Below are 20,308 nucleotides of genomic sequence, written 5' to 3'. Positions count from 1 at the left end.
TTTTCTTTTTTTTTTTTTTTTTGCCTTTTGGAGGGCAATTTGGGGTTAAGTAACTTGCCCAAGGTTACAGGGCTAGTATTTTTTGTGTGGGTGTTAAGTGTCTCGGGCTGGAACCCAACTCAGGTCCTTCCTGACTCTGGGGGGCTGCGCTTTACTCACTGTGCCACCTAGCCACCCCTATTTGTATTTCTTAATGTTCACTTTACACAATTACTTGTGTTTCTTAATGGTTTGTTTTTTTTTTGTTGTTGTTCTTCAGAAATTGTTCTGACACACTGGATACAGCTTGAAACATACTTTTTTTTTTTTACTTTATTTTTCTCGAGTTTTTTCTGGTTTATGTTTTCTTTCACAACATGATTATTTTGGAAATGCTTTGCATGATTACACATGTATAACCTATATTGAATTGTGTGCCTTCTCAATGAGAGGGCTGGGGAGGGAGGGAGGGAAAGAATTTGGAACTCAAAGTTTTAAAAATAAATTGTTAAAATTGTTTTTACATGTAACTGGGGAAAATAAAATACTAAATTTTTTTTTCAAAAAAGAAAGCTGATTGTAAAACAATTGTGAGAATGTTTACCTTAGAAACTGACAAATAGTACATATCAGAGCTGGATTTATTGTTTGGTTGATTTTTAGGCTTAAGAAAGTGATGAATAAAATGTTAATATCAAAAAAGAGAAATTATTCTGACACAAGGGAAAACTACCTCAACAAAACATAATTATTTTATATTATTAATATTAATTATTTAATTAACAAAAAAGTTAATGAATATTTAAAAAGAATTTAAAAAGGTAATGAATAAATAGATCGGTTTAGTTTAATTGATAATTAATAGATATATATGATACATATATGTATGTATTTGCTATTCAGTTATTTTTCAGCTGGTTCCAATTCCAACTCTCTATAACTCCATTTGGGTTTTTCTTGGCAGAGATACTGGAGTGGTTTGCCATTTTTCTCCAACTCATTTGACATATGAGGAAACTGAGGCAAACAGGGTGAAGTGACTTGCCAGGGTCAGAGAGCTAGTAATAGTCTGAGACTGGATTCAAACACAGGAAGATGAGTTTTCCTGACTCCAGGCCTGCCACTCTGTGCACTATGGTGCCACCTCACTGCATATGTGTATATGTCTAGCATATCTAACTAGTTGTGTGAGTCTGGGCAAAACACAATCTCTGGCTGTCTCAGTTTCCTCATCTATAAAATGGGCATAATAATACTATTTTATATACTATTTCTCATGGTTGTTGGTAGGGTAAAGTGAGTTAATATTTTTAAAGTACTTTTCAAACTTTAGAGCACTATATAAATGCTAGCTATTATTATTATTATTATTACATAGTAATTTTATATTCTGTTCATGATTGCACACATTAGCCTCAATTATCTTGGACACATGAATTGACTCATCTGTTTTATTATGTTTCATTAAAAGAAATCATAATAGTGGTTTTCTTATTAAGGTATTCTCTGAATTCTCTAGTAATTATAAGCTATAAGCTACAAAAATTTATCCAGTGGGGGAGGAGCCAAGATGGCAGCATAGAATCAGGAAAACTCCCTGTGCTCCCACCATCACCACCTCAAACACCTATAAAACATGACTCTAAACAAAATCTAGGGCTACAGAACCCACAAAGTTACAGAAAGAAACAAATCTCCCACTGAATACAACCCAGCAGGTGGACAGGAATAGTTCATCGCAGTCTGCTGGGAGCAGAGCCCAGCCCCATGTGAGCCTGCGGTTTTAGCCTCAGGGCACCCTGACCAGCTGTGACTAGAGGGATGTTGGAAGAGTACATCACCAGCAGCTGTGACAGTTTCCAGAATTATCAACCCACAAATGCCAAAGACAAAGTTAGAGGTCAGTGTGGACTTTGGGAAGAGGGGGTCTGTGAGTGAGGTCCGGCCTCTTCCCCAAGAGGGAGAAGCCGCTGAGGAACAGCGGCTACAGCCACATGACTGCTTCAGAGCAACTGGCCTGCAGATTGTAGGGGGACCAAGCAATCATTCTGAGGGGTAATCTCTCTTGCTTTAATCTTCTTGGGTCTGGATTGCTGTCTAGAGTGGAGGTCCTGGGGTGTGTGACCAGTGAGCCAGAGCATGTGAAGGTATCAGAGAGTGCAGCCAACTAATAGCTCTAGCAGCTGTGAGAATCCCAGCAATTTGGGACAAAGCTCCCCTCTCTGGAAGCAAAGTTCTACTGTGGCAAAAAGCTCAAAAGTCAAGTAATTGAGTGGCAATATGAGCAAGCAAAGGAAGCAAAGAAAGCACAGCAATCCAACTTTGGATTCCTTCTTAGGGGACAAAAAGTATCAAAGCATGGAATGGCAGGAAAACAATGAAGTCAGAACACTTGCACCAAAAGCTTCCAAGAAAAATATGAACTGATTACAGGCAGTAGAGAAGCTTAAGAAGAATTTTGAAAACCAAATAATAGAAGTGGAGGAAAAATTGGGAATAGAAATGAGAATGATGCAAGAAAATCATAAAAAGAGAATCAACAACCTGACTGAAGAAAATAACACTTAAAAAACAGACTAACTCAAATGGCAAAAGAGGCTCAAAAAGGCAATGAGGAGAAGAATGGCTTAAAAAGTCAAATTTGCCAGATGGAAAAAGAATCTAAAAATCTCACTGAAGAGAATAATTCCTTCAGAATTAAATTGGAGCAAATGGAAGCTAGTGAATTTATGAGAAATCAATATACTATTAAATAGATACAAACAACTTAAAAAATGGAAGGCAATGTGAAATATCTCATTGGAAAAACCGCTGACCTAGAAAACAGATCCAGGAGAGATAATTTTAAAATTATTGGACTACCTAAAAGCTATGATAAAAAAAAAAAATCTAGAAATCATCCTTCAAGAAATTCTCAAGAAAAACTGCCCTGATGTTTTAGAACCAGAGGGCAAAATAGAGGTTGAAAGACTCCACCAATCACCTCCTGAAAAAGACCCCAAAAAGAAAACTCCTAGGAATATTATAGCCAGGTTCCAGAGTTCCCAGATCAAGGAGAAAATATTACAAGCAGCCAGGAAACAAATTTCAATATTGTGGAAACACAATCAGGATAACACAGGATCTGGCAGCTTCTACACTTAGGGATCGAAGGGCTTAGAATATGATATTCCAGAGGTCAAAGGAGCTAGGATTAAAACCAAGAATCACCTACCTGGCAAAACTGAGTATCAGGGTTCAGGGGAAAATATGGTCATTCAGTGGAATAGAGGACTTTCAAGCATTCTTAATGAAAAAAACAGTTGAATAGAAAATTTGACATTCAGATACAAGAAGCAAGAGAAGCATAAGAAGGTAAACAGGGAAAAGAAATCATAAGAAACTTATCAAAGTTGAACTATTTACATCCCTACATGGAAAAATGATAATTGTAACTGATGAAACTTTTCTCAGTATGAGAATAGTTGAAAGGAATAGAAATGTGTATATATGTATATACGTACATATATATGTCTATATAGGAGGGTATATGGACATATGAATACATATGTGAATGTGTATATATGTGTACAGGTATACATAGACAGAGGGCACAGGACCAATTGAATAGGAAGGGATGATACTTAAAAGGTAAAATTGAGAGGTGACAGAGGAATAAAATGAGAAGAGATGGGGAGAGACAGAATGGGGTAAATTATCTCAAATAGAAGAGATAAGGGGGAAATGTTAAAATGGAGGGGAAGAACAGGAAGGCAAAATGGAATGAGTCAACCTTACTCTCATTGAATTTGGCTTAGGGAGGGAATGACATACACACTAAACAGGGTATCTCACCCTACAGGAGAGTAGGGGGGGAGGGAATGAGGAAGGGGATGATGGAGGTGAAGGCAGGTTGGGGGGGAGGGAAGTTAGAATCACACACTTTTTAAAATGGACAGGGTCAAAGTAGAGAATAGAACAAGTGGGGGGCAGATCAGGATGGAGGGAAATATGGTCAGTTTTTCACAATATATTCACTATAGAAATGTTTTGCATAGCTACACATGTACAACCTATATTGCATTGCTTATCTTCCCAGTAAGAGTGGGTGATGAGGGAAGAAGGGAAAGAATCTGGAATTTAAACTTTTAAAATCAAATCTTTAAATATATACACATATATGTATATATAAATATATACATATATATGTATATATAAATATATACATATATTATATTTAACTGGTAAATAATATGCACAGTCACTGGGGTATAGAGATCTATCTTGCCCTATTGGAAAGTTGGAGGGGTATGGGGGAGGATATAGGAGAGAGCAGATTGGGGAAAGGGGTATACAGTGGGATTGTTGTGTTGGGGTGGTGTGTAAGGGAGAGATGGAGAGAAAATTTGTAACTCAAAATCTTGTGGAAATGAATGGTGTAAACTAAAAATAAATATAAAATTTAATTTAAAAAATTTTAAATAAAGAAAAAAATTTATGTAATGAAATTTCTGAAAGATAGATTACATCTTTTTTTTTTTTACCAGTACATATGGTGTGATGGGAATATCACTGGATTTGTGGACAGAAGACCTGAGTTTTAATCCTGAATCTGATACTGACTATGTATGTGCCCAACATATTTTGGGGTTTAAGTTTCTTTATTGGCAATATAAGGGGGTTACCACACCCAATGTTCATGTGGATTATATGTGCCTGACCTGTGGTAGAAGATTCTGAGCTCATATTGATCTGATGAGTCACAGTCAGACACGCTGTATCTTGACCCTAACATAGTGAGGTCCTTTGAGAACAAAGGCCGACATCCAAACAATCTACCAATCAATGAGGGAGTTAGATGAGATGAGCCCAAAGAACCCATCTAGCTTTCATTTTTAATAAGTCTTATAATCTCCTGCAGATTTTGATTAAATAATATGCTGCCTAATTTCATTTAAAATATGACTCAGATTGCAAATAATAGCTAGCAATATTCTACTTATACTACACTTTCTAGGACATGCTGTACCTATTGCAAAAAAGTAAGACACTTTTATAAAGATATCTTTACTAGTATACTGTAAAGGGTATAGCAAAAGCCTTAACATTAAACTATTATTAAAGCTCAAAATAGCACTGAGGCTTTTGGGATACCTTGTTACACGCTTTGCAGCACATCCTACAGAAATAAATAAATCTTAACAAGGAGATATAGGTATAGATAGATAGATAGATAGATAGATAGATAGATAGATAGATAGATAGATAGATTGATTGATAGTTGACAGATTGATAGATAAATAGATAGATAGGCAGACAGACAGATAGATATAAATATACACACAAATAGGTAACATATACTATACTATAAATATGTATACACACATACATACTATATATAGTATACTAAATATATGTATGTATGTACATTTCAAATAATATATACTGTATTATTTGCTAAGGCAGATATCAACCCTAAAAACACAAATAATAGTTAATAGATAAGAAAAACTTTCATTTGGCATAGATTTAACTACCAGGTATATATTACAATAAACCATTGTTACCATATCTGAATCTGTAGTACTTATGGTTTTTGTGACATTAAGTTTTGAAGATTTTTGTTTCTATTTTTCAAATCATGTTTTTAAAATCTTAGTTCCTGAAATCCAATTATATTTAATCAGTATGTATGGTCACAATTGTGTCTTTTCCTTTTGTCATTACACTATTGTCTTAAGGATGTTGAAGATGTGATTGTCCACCTTCGGTTTAGATTGGTAAATCAAATCGAGAAAGATTTTTGATCTCCCAGAAAGTCCAGATTCTCATTCCATTTTTACTTACAGTTGCTGGGTGACCTTGGGCCAGTCACTTGGTTTATCTATAACTCAGTTTCTTCATTTGTGAAATTAGAATAATGTTATGCAGAAATAGTATGAGCACAGAATGAGGTACTCTCCATAAAATTACGAGTGCCAAAGCAAAAGGGAACTATGTAAGCCCATTGTACAAAACCAGGACTGCTGAATGCTCCAGCTCTTAAAAGGAGGCTTTTTCCTCATTTCCTTTTTACCCTAGCACCCCACCCCCACCCCTCCACCATCACCAACCCTGACTTATAATTTAAGGCAGATTCATGGAGCTATTTTTGCCATCACTAGAAGGCTAGAAATGCAGCAGCAGGACAGAAGCAAAGTCAAAAGCAGGATCCAGCAAAAGAAAGTCAAAATCATGCTGAGTGACTGAGAGGCCATCTGCTCCTGCCTGAGCTGGCAGGGTGAGGAAGGCAATCTGGGCTGGCTATTTGTAGACTCAGAAATTACTACACACCTGCATGTTTTCTGTGGCATCCCCCAGCAGTCCACCAAAAGTGATCGCGTTGGTGACCGTTGCCAGATAAATGAAGAGAATGGCGGAAAGAGCTTGGATATTTAAAGCATCGTAAAAGTCACTGGCAAAAAAGGGTATTTTCCTCTTTATGTCCTTAATTAATCCACCACAGAACCTGGGAAGAAATAAAACATGTGATAATGTAAAATAAATTACAATAAAAGGAAGAAAAAATAGAGTGATAAATGAGGTAAAGGAGTAAGATAAAACCAGATAACCTGTCTACAATACAAATTCACCATGTCTTTTGTCTGATGGATCCCTTTGACAATTAAAGTGGAAGTCTGGGGACCCCTTCTCAGAACATTTTTAGATAAATAAAATAAAATCCATAAGATTGCAAACAAAATCAATTTTGTTGAAATACAGCTATCAAATGTTTTTATTTAAGTATCAAGTTCATGGACCATAGGACAAGAACCCTGGTATAAGGGCTTTGGAAATCACTCAAATATTATTTCTTGACCATCTAAGAGCCAAGTGATATCAAAATATTTAGATTAGAAAGGACCTCAGAGATTGTATAGTCCTTTTAATACTTAGCAGATTGGCAGAGCAATAGTAAAATTGGTAGATAACTCTCCTCTTTCTTGGGTCATTAGATCTGACTTATTTTTGCACAGCATAGAAAAGATCTATTGGTATGAGGGAATGTTTTCCTAATGGTAATGAGCTAATAGCTTAGATTCAATCAAATTTTTTTGGAATAGAAAATGAATACTAGATCAGAGAGAAAGGAACAATCTACTACTCCCAGCTCAACTCACTTTCCAGAATTTTTATCCCCCTCCTCAGGCCTTCCTATCTTTAGGAACACTCATGATGGGGCACTGTTCTCCTCCCTGATTGGGGACTTTCTAGCCCAGATTAATGCTTCCTAGAGGACCCCAACCATGTTTCTTGTATACATGGTTCATTTCTCTCTCCAGATCTCTTCTCTGCTTTGCCTGTAAGGTTCCTTTCTTCCTCCCACCTCACTTTCTAACTTCCCTTTCTGTCTCATCTTTCCCATTACAACATAAGCTCGAAGAACTATCTTTTTTTCTTATAGTTGCAATACTTGGTATATAATAAGTAGTTCATAAGTTCTTTATCTATCTATATGCCCATCCATCCGTCTATCTTTTTTCCTTCTTTTTTTTCTTCCTCACTTTTTGGCCAATAATAGGTCCCAGCCCAAACCTCATTCAGTCATTGTTCGGGTTTTGTTGGCTCTGAGTGAGGGTAAATAGCAATTGTTTCTGTTCTGGTCAGGGACTCTGATGGTCTTTCCCTCTCAGACTGGTTCTTTTGGGAAGGCAAACCAGGCCATCTCTTGCCTCAATTCTTACCTAGCCCCCAATTTCCTGACAAGACAACCTTTTGTCTGATGAAGGTAGAGTTTTTGGAGGCCCTATTGTAATGGCTGGATCCCATTCTCCTGGAGGAAGGAAGGTGAGGCTGCTAACTCTGCCCAGCCCTCCCTCACTTAAACTCAATTCACTCACAAATCAAGACATCGCCCTCCTGATGTCATTGACCCTCTTGGAGAATGAAGGGTGAACAACAACAGTTGTAACAAACTGGTAAAATAAAGATAAAAATTTAACTTTTTTTCCAAAATGAAAAAAATCTATACAGCTCTCAGTGTTAAGTGAATTTTTATTTCAGAAAAGACAAGACCAAGGCAAGGTCACAATGGACCTTGAGACAGAATTATCTTTCCCACAGAGCCCATCAAACCCTGAGAATTCCTCACTTCACAACTGAATGTCTGAGGTCAGCTTTTACCCCATCTGAATGCATTCAGTTCCTGGAAAAAGTTGGGGAAGAAAGACAAGCATAAGGCAAACCAATGGAATCAGAAACTGCAGCTTCAGGCCAAATAGTGACAACTGATTTTAAAGCAACTCTTTTCTGTGAGCCAAGTCAGTCATCAACCAAGCAACAAACGCTGATTAAATGTCTACTGTGCGCAAGGCACTGTGCTAAGCATTCAAGACACAAGGAAAGGCTAAAACAGCTGTTCCCTCAAGGAACTCACAGTCTAAAGAGGGAAACACTATGGAAATAACCAGGTGCATACAAGGCACATGCAATGGAGATGGGAGGTGATCTTCCAGGGAAAAGGAATTAGCAGCTAGGGGACAGAGGAAGCTTCCTGATATGGGGAGGGGAGATGGAGAGTCATGTGTGAGGAATAGCAAATGGGCCAGTATGGCAGGACTGGAGATTGTATGGAGGGAAAGATGCATTAGAAGATTGGAAAGTACCAACTATTGCCTAGAGATAATAGGGAGCCACAGAAGTTTATTGAGTAGAGGACTCATGTGGTCAGTTCTGTGCTTTAGGAAATTAATTTTGGCAAGTGTGCAGAGAATAGATTGGAACAGGGAGAAGCTTGAGTCAGGGACAGCAATTAGGAAGAGGAAATGAGAGACAATGAACTGGTTTAGTGGTTGTGCAAATGGAGAGCTAGGGATGTTCACAAGAGATGATGTGGAGACAGAAACCAGGAGATCTGAGTGCAATCTCTTAGAGAGTAGAAAAGGGTGAAAGGCACATATGAAATATTATAATTTTGCATTTTAGATGCTTTGTGGTTATAGAATATTTTCACATTTGAGCCTTAAAAGATCACGATAAGTTGGTAGTACAAGTAATATTTTTTCCCACTTGACAGATAAATCAAGGCTTAGAGAAGTGAGGTGAGTTGTCTAAAGTCACCCAGCTATGGAGGAGAAAGAACACAACAGCAAACCGAAGCCTGGACTCGTGTTGGCTACGTCCACCACTCACCTTCCTGTTCGCTGGAGTTCTTCACAATCCCCATGCCCTCCCCCTCCATGTCCTCCATCATGGGGGGTGTCTCCATTCATCTGCACATTCTCTCCACCTGAGTACATGTTCTTCCTGTGTAAAACCAAGAGAGCCCAAGGAAATATTAGCAGCATTCACTCTTCTGCTTCAGAGATGTAGCACATGTTGACTAAATGAGCCTATCTAGAAACAATCCTTATGCTAATTAACTTCTCCCCATACGGCCAGAACCAGTCTTCAGAAGACAGTATCCTCATTAGAATTAGCCAGCATCTAGTGACCAGAATAGTCATATAGCACGTGGCAGGGCGGGTGGACTATCCCAGGGGTTTTCAGAAGGTTTCCATGGAATGCTCAATGGTATAGACCCTCATCATTTCAAAACTGGACAACTGCAGTAGCCTTCAAGGTGGTCTTCTGGGCTCAAATCTTTCACAATTCCAAACTGACCCTAACTCTGATTCAGACTAATTAAGTAGAAATTGGCAGTTCTCCTCTGAAATGCAAAAACACGTACCCCAACAAGACACCAAGAGGTATGAGTGATTTTATGGAAATAACCCATCAAGCTCAGTAATTTTGGAAACAACGAACAAAATAGTTAATCCAGTCTCCACTCCAGTGCCCTGCCCCCAATTTCCTGACATGTTAACCTTTTGTCTGATGAAGGTAGAGTTTTGGGAGGTTCTATCCTGATAGTTGGATCCCATTCTCCTGGAGGAAGGACAATGACTTCATCCAAGAACTCATCAATTCCAGCAATCAGGTCTTGCCTATCCTTTGCTTTGTAGGCAATATCATGGAACACCTGTAGGGAAGATAAGATTGGTATTGTTTTGGATAAGAACTAAGCAGTTCAAATCATGTCAAGATTAGGGGGAGTGGGAATGTGGCACCCAGTAAACATTCTCCATTTATCTTCTATTCTGATGCCTCATCCTAGCATGATGGTAACCTTGGGATTTCAAAGGCTATGCCAAAAAAGTAGAGGGGTCTAGCAGATTTTCAGATCATAGGATCATGGAAGGACCTCACAAGCCATCTGGTGTGACCTTTTCTTTTTCCATGTTAGTAAATAAAGGCTTATGGCTCTTAAGTGGCTTGCCAAGGTCACACAAGTAGTAAGCGACAAAAATAGAATTTAAACCAGGTCCTTCGGCTACAGACCTAGCTTTCTCTCCACCTGTATCTTTTATGTGACTTTACTTCCAGGTTGTCACTACCATTAGAATGTAAACTCTTTGAGGGCCAGGACTGTTTTTGCCTTCCTTTGGATCTCAAGCATTTAGCCCAGTAGCTAGTATAGAGTGAGTATTTTACAAATGCTTGTTGATCGATTGATTGGCCACATAATTTTTTCAGTCAGAGCATTTCCTAAAGACCATCTACAAATGAGGGAAGGAATCATACTCTGTGTCAGTACAGAGAATAGTCACACAAATGAAATTATGGACCCCTTAAGTGCTGAACTCTAAGTACAATGCAGCATAGCAGATCGGTCATCTTTCCCCATGGTCCCATTGGGATTTCCTATTTGTTCCTGCTGTTCAGCTGTTCAGTTATGTCCAACTATTTGTGACCCCGTAGACCACGGCATGCCAACACTGTCCATAGGGTTTTCTTGGCAAAGATACACTGGAGTGACTTGCCATTTCCTTCTCCAGTGGATTAATGAAAACAGGGGTTTACATTCTAATGGCATTGACATGCAAGTAAAGTCACATTAAAGATACATGTGGAAAGAAAACTAGTTTCATAGATAAAACCTGATATGCCCAGGGTCCCACAGCCAGTAAGTGTCTGAGACAGATTGGAATTTGGGTCTTCCTGCCTCTGGACCCAGTGGTCTATCCAGTGTGCCATCTGGCTGCCTCCATTTCTTATTCAACACTGGCGTTTACAACCCTGCTTACAAACTCCTTCCTTCCTACTATTCTCTCCTAATTGAACCATATTCACTTATCCCCTCTATGTAACTCACTCCCAAATCAGCATTGACTTGGCTCCAGCCTCACATTTTCAAGACCATTTCCAAGGGCATGATGAACATGTCTACCTGGAAACCCAATGACTATTACCAGTCCAACATACAAAACCCAAAGGAATTAACTTCCTCTAGGTCCCCAGCCAGCCTTCCTCCTATTTGCTACATATCTGTTTGAGGGATTATCATCATTCTCCCACTTACCCAGGCTTAAAGATGTGAGGGCTATGCCTGTACCTTTCCTCCCCCACCACAGCCAATTAGTTCCCAAGTCCTTTGCATTACACATATGCACCTTAGACCTGCCACCCTCTTTCCACTCACACACTCACACTGCTACTGCTCTTCTCTAGGCTCTCATTTCCAGGCCTCTCAATACGTTTTCTTGCCTATAATTTATCTCCACTGTAAATTATCCTTCATGTTACAACTGGAATAATCTTTCTAATATCAATTTTCTCTCTTTTCTGGTCAAAAACTCTCATTAGGAACTCACCACCTGTCTTTCTTATCTTGGTCTTCGCGTGCTGTTCTATGAACTCATGAATAAATGCTTCTACACTGGTAAGAGGCTGGGTTGTAATAGCACCATGTAGTCAAGAGTAGGCATAGCCAAGAGGCCTAGACTTGGGTTCAAATCCGGCCTCTGACATTAAAGAGCTCAATCTCAGGGTCAAATCATTCTCTAGAACTGAACATCAAATTAAATTAAATTACAGACAGACTGAAACTGATATCAGTGGAGGGAGGTTAGAGCAGCCAGGTGGCCCAGAGGACAGAGTACTGGCTCTGGAGTCAAGAACACTCATCTTCCCAAGTCCAAATCTGGCCTTAGATGCTTACTACCTGTGTGACTCTGGCCAAGTCACCTTACTCTATTTATCTCGGTTTCCTCATCTGTAAAATGAACTGGAGAAAGAAATACCTCCAGTATCTCTTCCAAGAAAACCCCAAATGGGGTCACAGAGAGTTAACCATGAGGGAGGTTACTGATCTCTGACTTGAATTGAATTATCTAGGCCATGAAGGAGTACCATGCCTTTAACCTCCAGGGATTTGTACTATACATCTTGCTAAAGAATCCAGATGAAAAAATTTAGGAGAAGCATATGTAAGAATCCTATCCCTGAAATGGAAAGATCTGAAGAAACAATCACTAGTGAGTCAGCAGGGAATTCAGGCAGAGCGTTGAAAACAAGGCCAAGCCTCGACTATTACCTAATGTTGTTGTCCACAAGAAGGAGAACAGAAATACGAAAGCGTACTGAGACAAATTTTATACTTATTAGGAGCTAGGAAGGAATGGGGTTTTAACAAAGAGAGTTGGAATGGTGTGGTGGAAAGGCACTAACAGCCCTCAGGAGGCCCATATTCAAATTGTGCTTCTGGTGTTTACTTGGGTACCTGTAAACAAATCACTTAACTGTTATTTGCCCTAGTTCCTTCATTCATAAAATAGAGACAAAAATATTTGTACCATCTATCTCATGGAACTGTGGAAAATGTTTGGTAAACCTTAAAACAACCCTGCAGGGTTGTTAACTATTACTACAGTTCTGTCATTGGGCAAAATCACAACCAAACATTTCTAAGAGCAGACAATCTGGCAAGCAGAGAGGGCAGGCAGCTGGATGGTGGTGCAGGGGATAGAGTGCTGGGCCTGGAATCAAGAAGACCTGAATAGCTGTGTGACCCTGGGCCAGTCACTTAACCCCGTTTGCCTCAGTTTCCTCACATGTCAAATGAGGAGGAAATGGCAAACCACTCCACTATCTTTGCCAAGAAAACCCCAAAAGGGGTAACAAAGAGTTGGACAGGACTGAAATGAGTAAACAACAATAAAAGTATTGATCTCATTTATAAAGACCTCCAAAGGAGCTGATTTTATAACTTCTTTTGGCAACACTTATCTTTATCTGACAACTTTATAGTCCAGAAGTTATCCCTTAGAGCTACCTTAAGCCCTTCCTGCTAGATCAATCTACTTCATCAGTCCTCAGTGGAACTATTTTTGGTTATCCACAGACCGTATAGGATGTCTCCTAAGTCTTAGTAGAGGTTCCAATTGTTAAAGCTGATTGTTCAGAGGCTGTAAAGCTTAAAAATGCTCTAAAACTCCAGGGAAATTCTTGAAGCCTAGGATTAAGTGACCCCTTCATCCTTCTCTTCCCCAGACTGACAAATAATAGAGCTAGCAAATAAACAGGAAATTGTTAGAAGAGATCAAACCACAAACTTCTTCAGAACGTCAATATTACACCTCAGCAGGAAAGCTATTTTCTGTCTTGATATGATGGAAACATTTAGTAAAGATAGAAAGAAACAAAGGGAATAGTAATAAAGCCAATCTGTCTCCCTCAAGAGAAAAACAGAACCCAAAAGGCAAATGCATTTAAGTACAGATGGACAACAACTGAGGTTTCCAAGGGTCCCTAGGGGACATAATGCAATGCCACTCAAGACAATCTCACACTTGTCAGAAAGAAATGGGCAGGATCACATGAAGAAACAGAGACACCAAGCAATCAGCCAGCCAGAAGCCAGGAGACAATGGCTGTGATATAGACTGGTCACCAGATAGAAATAACTCTAGTGGTCTGTGGGATAATATTATAGAATGATAGAGAATTTGAGTTAGAAACCATTTCAGAGATAACCCTCCCATTTTAAAGTTGAGGAAACCAAGGCTCAGCATTTCTGAATCTGAATCAAAGGCTTATTCCACTAATCCCTGCTGCCTCCTTGGGCAGCTTGCCTACTCACTATGTGATCTTAAAATCAACGAGATCTCAGTTTCACCTTTTTTCAAATGGGGGGTGATGATGACACTTGGTATAATATGAGAATTAATGGAATCACATCTTGATGGCCTATGGCTTCCATCCCATCTCACAAGCCTGTGTCATTTCCAAAGCACTCAGGGGTATCTGGTAGTAGTTGCTATCTAGTGTTAAAAGATTTCTCTTCTTCATTTACACTCTTTCTGTGCAGATATTGTGAGAGAAATAACAGGCTCTTACAAGGTAAGAAAACCCAAAGCAAAACATTGACTTTCTACTACCTAAGCAAATGGTTTTCATCTAGTGTTTTCCCTTAGGCCAGTCATTTCTGAAGCAATAATAGAGAAGTCAGAATACATAGTTTCTCAGAATAAATGTGTTTTCAAAAAAAGGCATTAAAAAAGGAAATATTAATTTAATACAGTTATGCTTTTCAAAAATTTAAATGCAAAGAGGTTTGAGGTAGGCAAATAACTCTTAAGAAATTAAAATTGCTTAGACAAGGAAAGGGAGTTGTCATCGCAACAAAGGATTTAGAAACTAATGTGAAAATAAAATATGGCCTTGTCTGAAAAACTGATTTTAAATATTGAGTTCAGTTTGTGGCATTCTCTAATATGTCATGTAAAAGATCAAGAGGGGCAGCTAGATGACACTGCAGTGGATAGAGTGTTGACCCTGGAGTCAGGAAGGCTCATCATCCTGAGTTCAAACCTAACCTCAGACACGTACTAGCTGTGTTACCCTGGGCAAGTCACTTAACCCTTTTTGCCTCAGTTTCCACATCTGTAAAGTAAACCGGAGGGAAAAAATGGCAAACCACTCCACTATCTCTACCAAGAAAACCCAAATGGGGTCATGAAAAGTTGAACATGACTGAAATGACTGAACAACAACAAATACCAAGAAAACCACAGCTTTCATTAAGTAAACTAGAAGAATTCAAGGGGGCGGGGGGGGGGGAATAGTTAAAAGGAAGTAATATAACATCTTAGGTTTAAACCAAGGGGTAAAGTCAATGAACCAATGGCCTTCGTATCCACAGCATAGTGTGGTGAAAAGAGACTGGGGTCAGGTAAGAAGACACAGGTTTGAATCCTGACTTTCTTGCTAGCAACGTGTATACATTTGTGGCATTTTTTTTTCCTGGTCCTTAGCTTTCTTAGGTAAAAAACTGGATTGGAAAAAATGACCTTTAAGAGTCCTTCCTGCTCCAAAGACTATGACATGGAAGAACCAAGTTTTGAGTCAGAGTTATGCCATAGCTCTGAGACTGTAATCCAATTATTTCATGTTTCTGAGTCTCAGTTGCCTCATCTGTAAAAAAGGAGTAATAATTCTGGTATAACTTGCCTCATTCAACAGTTCTGAGGAAAGCATTTATAAGGCATAGATTGTTATTTAAGTATGAACATATTGTTCAGAATCTCACAGGTTATAGAATCATAGACCTAAAAGCTAGAAGAGACCTTAAGACATCTAGTCCATTTGGATCATTTTATTGGTCGTGTGAGATGATATTTATAAAACACACTTAGCCCAGTTCTTGGTATATAGGAGGCATTATGCAAATGCATATTCCCTTGCTTTATACATAAAGAAATGGAGGCCCAGAGAGACTGACTTGTCCCAGTTAACATGCATTCTAAATGGTGGAACTGGCAGTCAAACCCAGGTTCTCTTGACTGCCAGGTTGATCTCCTTCTGCAGTGAATGCTTCTTCAGTCTACCCTCCCTCCCCAGCCCCCAAAATTCCTACCTCATCAGACATCAAAGTAGCAATGGCTCTGCCAATCTCATGGTAAGACTTCGCTTTTCCCTTAGGACCTAAGAGAATAAACAGGAACCTGTTGGGAAAAAAGGAGAGGAGAGAGAGAGAGAGAAGCAATGATTAGAATTACAGAAGATTACACTGTGTTCTAAACTCAAATTATACAGAAATCATAAAGCTATTTATTCACTCCAGCAGACAAAAGGCCAGAACCAAATCTTCATTTTTGAAGCAGGGCGAGGGTCTTTGTCATACAGATGATTCTATTTCATAGTTGGGAAACATAACAGTTGGCTGCAAGATTTATACTGGGGCAAAGGCCAACTTAACAGAAGAGGCATACGAAGCTGTCTCACAGGGCTTCCCTTTCTGAATCACTTCACCATTCTTTTTTAAACTTTCCTCTTTTTATCCAATTATTTAGGCTTTTATGAATTTTCAGAACCAAATAAACAAAATCTAGAAGGCAGAGTCCTGAGTGAGGCTTCAGTGACCTCAGCTTTCCTTAGCTTCTCTTGACCCAATATGGGCAGTGAGAAAACGATCTTTTATGTGTGTTTGAGAAATGTTTCTACTGAGATGTGCTCAGTAGAAGCCAGTCACATATTAAGTGAGCCTTATTTTGACAAGAGAGGAAAAATAGGAGAAATTGTCAAAAATGAGTAAATATGCCAGACTCCATAGGGAGTTAAAATTCCTTTGTGATTGCGACCATTGCTCTCTCTAACCCCATTTTCCAGATAATGCCCATAGCTTACTGTAACAGAAACACTTTTAAAAATGCCCGAAGACTAGCCCCCGTTAAGGTACATCTACCATGGTGTTGCAAGCATGGTGTTGTACAAAGAGTTCTAGACAAGGAATCAGGACTATGTCCCTGAACGTCACTTGTATCATCTGTAAGTTGATTATAACACCTTCAATACTTCACAGAATTATTATGAGGATCAAATAATATATCATAATCAAAGTGCTTTGCAAACCTTTAACCAATAAATGAGCCTTTCTGAAGCATGTATAATGTGCCAGGCACTGGTGATACAAATACAGTGAATGAAACAATACCTACTTAGAATAAGTTTACATATAAATAAAGAAGATGATCAGCATATTTCATGATATATAGAGAGAACAAATACATTGAGACAATAAATATAATAAATATTCAGTAGTTAGCAACAAAGGGTTATGGGAAGGAAGGCACTACAGTTCAAAAGCTCAAGTAGAAAGTGGTCTCTGAGTTGCATCTTGGGGGAAGAAAGAGATTCCAAGAAGCTGAGGAGAGAGTGCAGTCCAGGAGTGATAGACAGGCAAAGGTGCTTGGTTAAGAACCCAAGTTTAAGAATCTTCGGTATAGGGGAAAAGAGAGTTCAGTTTGGGGGCATGTTGAGTTTCAGATGTCCCTCTGCCTCGTATCAGTTGTTAACTTTAGGGTACATCTATAAGAGACATTGTGAGATAAACAGTGAGACAGACAATCAAAGGATGTGAAATCAGGGGCCGGGATCTGAATCCTGATTCCAATGCTTTGCTTCCTTAGAATTCAATCTCCTCATCTCTAAAATGAAAAGGTTAGTCTATGAAGTCTTTTCCAGCCCTGATTCCTGTAACTGGAAAAGAATATTAGATAAGATATAATAACACCAAAGGTGAGATTGAGAGCTCCCTGCCTCATTTCCCCAGGATACATTATTCTATTTTACCCAATAGAAAGAGAAATAAAGTAATATAAATTAAAAGGGCAGCTAGGTGGCACAGTGGGTGGAGTTCTGGAGCTGGAGTCAAGAATACTGATCTTCTCAAATTCAAATCTGGCCTCAGACACTTACTAACTTTGGAGCCCTGGGTAAGTTACTTAACCCTCTTTGCCTCAGTTTCCTCACCTGTAAAATGAGCTGGAGAAGGAAATGGCACAAACACTCTAGTGTCTTTGCCAAGAAAATCCCAAATGGGGCCACGAAGAGTCAGACACAACTGAACAACAAAATATAAACATATATGTTTATATATATATATATATATGCATGTATGTATGATGAGTCTCATCATGTTTTATTGATTTAAAGGCTTTTGTGCATATTTTCCTTTGAACCTCACAGCTATTCTTAGAGATAGGTTATGCAAGTATCATTATAACCATTTGACAGATAAGAAAACTGAGAATCATCAAGGGTAAGCTATTTGCCCAAGAACTCACAGCTTATAAATGGCAGAACTGGTTCCTTTTTCTATATTATACTGCCTAATAATAGCTACCATAACTTACCTCCCAGGGCTCCTGTGAGGATCAGACATTATAACGTATACAAAGATACTTTGAGAAGCCCAAAGTCATGGACATGCTTAAAGAACTGCTGTTGTTATCAAGCCCTGTCTGTGAGCTCTTCAGAGGCAGGAACATGGCTCCCATACTAATCACTTTTCCTTCCTTTTAAACATCAGAAGCTATTCACCATGAGCCAGGAGAATGGCTGAGCTGCCCACTGTGATCTGACATCAAAACAAAAAGGGGACCAAGGACCAGACTAAGAGAGTTAGGTATGTAACTGGGACTCTGGAATGCTGATCCAACTAGCAAATCGTCTTTCAATAATGGTGGCTTCATCCTTGACCTCAGATAACAACTGTAATATTTGCCAACCCTACACCAGGCTTGACTCCAATGACTAGATTCATAGTCAGGGGCAAGAAAACAGGACAGGGAATATGCTGGTTTCCCAAGATTCCCTGTGCCATTAAGAGCTGGAGGAGGTGGCAGGCAGCTAAGTTGTGTAGTGAATAGAGCACTGAATTCAAAACTGACCTCAGACACTTACTAGCTGTGTCACCCTGAGTAAGTCACTTAACCATGGTTGCTTTAAAAAAAAGTGTGGGGTGCCAGAGAAGGCCAGAGAACTGAACTAGACCTCTTAGGGAAAGTGTTCTTAACTTGAGGTCCAGGAAAAGCTCAGCGGCCCTATGAATAGAGCACTTGACCCAGAGTCAGGAAGTCCTGGGTTCAAATTTGGCCTCAAACATTTACTATTTGATGTTGGGTAAGTCACTTAGCCTCTGTCTGCCTCAGTTTCCTCATCTCTGCAATAGGAAATATAATAATAACACCTACCTCCCAGGGTTGTTGTGAGGAATGAATGAGAAAATATAGGTAAAGTGCTTTGCAAACTTTAAAGAGCTTATAAAAGTTAGCAATTATTATTACTTTTTTGTTATTTTTATAACTATAGCTAGTTTCATTTGTAATATTATGTCATGCATTTAAAGACACTATTCTGAGAGGAGTCCATGGGCTTCACCAGATTTCCAAAGGGAGCCCAAGACCCCAAAAAGATTAAGAACCCTCTCTTTCTTAGGAGAAGTCATGTTTAATCAAAAGTAAATTTTAAAGCACCATTCAGACCAATCCAAAAGGGGAAAAAAATTAAGGAGGTAAAAGGGTTTGAAAGTTGAGTCTACTGAGAATAAAGTGAGTTATAAGGAGTCATCTCCTGTGGATGAACTTAAAATCTTACTCTCAGGGCAGCTAGGTGGCACAGTGAATAGAGCACCGACCTTGGAGTCAGGAGGACCTGAGTTCAAGTCTGACCTCAGACACTTAACACAAATACTAGCCGTGTGACCTTGGACAAATCACTTAACCCCAATTTCCCTCCAAAAAGCAAAACCAAAAAAAAAAAATAAAATCAACTCTCCAGTGAAGTCACAGATTCACTTTCCAGGATTATCACTGTGGTTGAAATGGCAATAGCAGCTAGCATGAGGGGAAGCTTGTTCATGCATGAAGGAAGTCATTATTTTAATCGAATTTTAGCACTTCTAACACTAAAGCTAAATTAAACTTAGAATGCTTTTCTTGACAATCAAATCGATTTTTTTCCTGATGTGAGTGGGCATTGATTTGAATAGTTCACAAGTATAATATTTTTAACCACTTAAGAAAGAGAGGAATCACATTAAGAAATAACCGACAGGGCTAGTCTTATTTCCCAAGCCCTGAAAGGGTTGCAAGGAGTGTAAGCTAGAACAAGGTGCCAGCTGTCAGCTTTGGGTGGGGGAAGAAAGCCACCTGGGGCAGGGGGACAAAGGCACCAGATGTGCTGCAGCAATGGAAACATACCTAACACCTGCCATTTTCCCTAATGCATTTTGTAAATGGATTTCTTCTTATCTGCTGGTTCACATCCTGTTAATGGGTCCAGATACAAGTCCCTATTCTGTAATAAATAAAACATTAAATTCACCCACAACAGAACCTTATATATGTGGTTATGTGAAGAATTTTGTAAATTTTAAAAATACTATTTAGATGTGAGCTATCTCTATCTTAATGCAGCTTTGGTGCTAATTACCCTAGGGTGAGCATCTCATCTTTATATAAATATATTCACTAAAGTTCTAATCAATATTGCCAGTGCAAGGGCAAGAGATCTCAGGTGGCTACATGAGGCAATCAGTTTGTCAATCTGTCAACAAGCAACTATTATGTGCTACTATGTCCCAGCCATGTGCTAAGCAACAAGGATACAAAGAAGGATAAAAATCAATCCCTGTGCTATGAAAATCTCTCTCTCTCTCTCTCTCTCTCTCTCTCTCTCTCTCTCTCTCTCTCTCTCTCTCTCTCTCTCT

At 39.0% G+C, this 20,308-nt stretch overlaps 1 protein-coding gene across 5 annotated transcripts in view; it reads right to left on the bottom strand.

Moving 5' to 3' along the window:
* Positions 1-20,308, bottom strand: part of SLC4A4 (solute carrier family 4 member 4) — a 419,170-nt gene that overhangs the window by 107,289 nt on the left and 291,573 nt on the right. For all 5 annotated transcript variants that reach the window (XM_069091658.1, XM_069091663.1, XM_069091665.1 and 2 more), the window contains 4 exons: positions 15,674-15,761; positions 9,804-9,958; positions 9,130-9,243; positions 6,292-6,466 (listed from right to left, as the gene is read on the bottom strand). In XM_069091658.1, the coding sequence (XP_068947759.1) occupies positions 6,292-6,466; positions 9,130-9,243; positions 9,804-9,958; positions 15,674-15,761 (532 nt within the window). The remainder of the gene's footprint in view (positions 1-6,291; positions 6,467-9,129; positions 9,244-9,803; positions 9,959-15,673; positions 15,762-20,308) is intronic.

The sequence above is a fragment of the Petaurus breviceps genome, unplaced genomic scaffold (assembly GCF_028583685.1).
Source record: "Petaurus breviceps papuanus isolate PSGF00001 unplaced genomic scaffold, PetGlider_PUasm1.0 126, whole genome shotgun sequence".
In the NCBI taxonomy this organism is placed as follows: Eukaryota; Metazoa; Chordata; class Mammalia; order Diprotodontia; family Petauridae; genus Petaurus; species Petaurus breviceps.
This window is presented reverse-complemented; position numbering and strand designations above follow the sequence as displayed.